Here is a 2,500-nt window from a genome sequence, read left to right on the forward strand (position 1 = left end):
TTTAGACGCTGAGAATGAATATGTGGGTGGAGGTGGAGGTGGAGGTGGTGGAACTAGCAGTGACTTTATGGGTGGAGGCGTATTAGCCGAAAGTCCGGGAAAAGTGGAACTGGAGAGGACCTACTTGCCCGAAACGTGGCTGTGGGAAATCATTGTTATCGGGTAGGTTTGAATTCAGTCAACATCCTACTTTTACAAAATACCTCACGTGGTGCACTGTAGTCATTACTTAAAGTTCTTTGTATCGTCCCTTCTGAAGCTCCCAGTCGCAACCCCCTTTCATTTTTTTTTTACTGTACCTCCGTTCATATTCTCTTTCTTCCATCTTGCTTTCCACCTTCACCTAACAATTGATTCATATTGCAACTGCGATGTTTTCCTTCTGTTACACAATTCAAACATTTTTACTGAAAAGTTCAGTTTCAGCTCTATGTGACCTCATAGGTCCCAGCTCTCGACCTTTGGCCTCAAATCTATATTATATTTTTTTCTATTAAACATAAGGGCAAACCATTATTCATTTATCTCTTTGCTATTACGGAAGTCTTTTACCCATCCTTAAAGGCTTCTGTATGTGTGTAATATTTTTTGCTCACTAGAATAAGCATTATACTGCAGCACTGCGAACGCCTTCCGACCCTGTCACAGCGAGACGACGGCGAGACGGCGAAAGAGGTCGAACTCCCGGACACGGTGACGACGTGGGTGGGCGAGGCCGTCTGTCTCCATCCAGAGTTGGGCATCGGACTAAGCCCCAAGTCCTCCATCACCTCCTTCGTGCCCTTCATCCTGGACCTCAGTCACCCAGCCACGGCCCGCAGGAACGAGAAGGTCCCCGTCCTGGTCTCCGTCTTCAATTACCTGGCCGAAAATCTGCCTGTAAGTGATGGATCCTGAGAAAAGACTTGCATTTCTCCCAGGGAGATCTTAGTGTCAATAGTTCGCTCTTCTTTTCAATGACCTATAGCTGCTAGTTTCCTTGTTGTTTTTAAAAGACATTGTGATTATTCTATCACCCATCGCTTGGGGCCCTGACAAATATAACCAACACTCGTTACAGAGTCCACGCTAACATATAAAAGGAAAAGGATTTCCTTACCCAAACAGGTGACCGTTGAGTTGCTGCCAAGTGCTGAACTCACGTCTCCGACATATTCGACGAAGACCTGTGTCTCTGGCAGCGGAAAGGAAGTGATGAAGTTCCTGGTGGTGCCTCTGGAAGCCGGGGACGTCAACCTCTCCATCAGTGCCTCCATAGACACTGCCGACGGAAGTTGTGGCGGGACAGTTGACATAGCAAGGAGGTACATAAAATGGAAGAGGAATTTGGGCTTCCCGTCTCATTTTGCCGAGTTTTGGCTCAAACTGTGTTAGATGATGTTTCTGTCTTCAAGGGATACATTGAAAACCATAGATGCTTTTACTTAAAGACTTTTGAATATTTCTTAAATTTATGGGCGGTAGTGAAAGTTTTAATCTATGTCAAGTATTTAATATATAACATCTGTTTCTTTCAGCGACACGTCATTCGGCCCCTTTTGAAAAGCGGAAATTCGAAGGAAATAACTAAAGCAATCAACACTGGGCATTACTTGTTGTGGCAGTAAGTGAAATGTTTTACATATATGTCAGTATTAATATACTAACATCTGTCTTCTTTCAGCGACACCGTCATTCGCCCTTTGAAAGCGAAATTCGAAGGAATAACTAAAGCATCAACACATGGGCATTACTTGTGTGGCAGTAAGTGGTGAACTTCTGAAGATTTCATTGCGGAAAATAATAATGACTACAACAAGAATTTGTTAAAGAGAAGTAATGAGAACTTTTCATTTGCCTATACACATAACATTACTCTGTTGTTAGTAAGTGTGACATATATAAGTTCAACACTGTATAAGATGGTCACTTGAAGTATGTTTTTATTTGTTTGGGACAGATGAAAGCTCCTTTACATGGCCCGTCGAGAGTTACCCAGGAGCAGTCAACGGCTCAGATAAAATTTCCATCTCTGCTTCCGCTGACCTCTTAGGACCGACCCTTGAGGTATGAATTCCTCCTAGTTGCTGGAGTCAGTATAGTCATTGTTACTATAAATATCCATCTCAAAACTTTGACAATGCCATTCCTGTCACTTAACCCATCAGCACTTCCTGTGGTGATTCATTTGCACCTTTTTTTTTAGAACCTAAGAAACCTAATCCGAATGCCTTATGGCTGTGGTGAACAAAATATGTTGAAACTTTGCCCCACACATACACGTGATGCAATACCTGGTATCGTCAGGTCAGCTCACTCCCAGCGTCAAGGATCAGCTTCTGACTATATGAAAACAGGTAAGCAACTCCTTTTGTTAGTGAGGGTATGTCTGGTAATGGTTAGATTTAAGAACATCATTTATATTTCAGCAGTCTGTGAAATTGCATGGTGTATGGCATTTATGTAGCATTCCCGCATATTTTACACCCTGCATTGTCGTGAGCAGCATTACCAGCTATAA

General features: G+C 42.8%; 1 protein-coding gene across 1 annotated transcript in view; it reads left to right on the forward strand.

The window, feature by feature from the left end:
• Nucleotides 1-2,500, forward strand: part of LOC135198983 (murinoglobulin-1-like) — a 30,815-nt gene that overhangs the window by 15,055 nt on the left and 13,260 nt on the right. Inside the window, 8 exon segments of the mRNA XM_064226900.1 lie at nucleotides 6-162; nucleotides 600-879; nucleotides 1,108-1,304; nucleotides 1,664-1,743; nucleotides 1,940-2,046; nucleotides 2,186-2,239; nucleotides 2,241-2,319; nucleotides 2,322-2,336. Coding sequence (XP_064082970.1) covers nucleotides 6-162; nucleotides 600-879; nucleotides 1,108-1,304; nucleotides 1,664-1,743; nucleotides 1,940-2,046; nucleotides 2,186-2,239; nucleotides 2,241-2,319; nucleotides 2,322-2,336 — 969 coding nt within the window.

This window comes from Macrobrachium nipponense, chromosome 25 (genome assembly GCF_015104395.2).
Source record: "Macrobrachium nipponense isolate FS-2020 chromosome 25, ASM1510439v2, whole genome shotgun sequence".
Lineage (NCBI taxonomy): Eukaryota > Metazoa > Arthropoda > Malacostraca > Decapoda > Palaemonidae > Macrobrachium > Macrobrachium nipponense.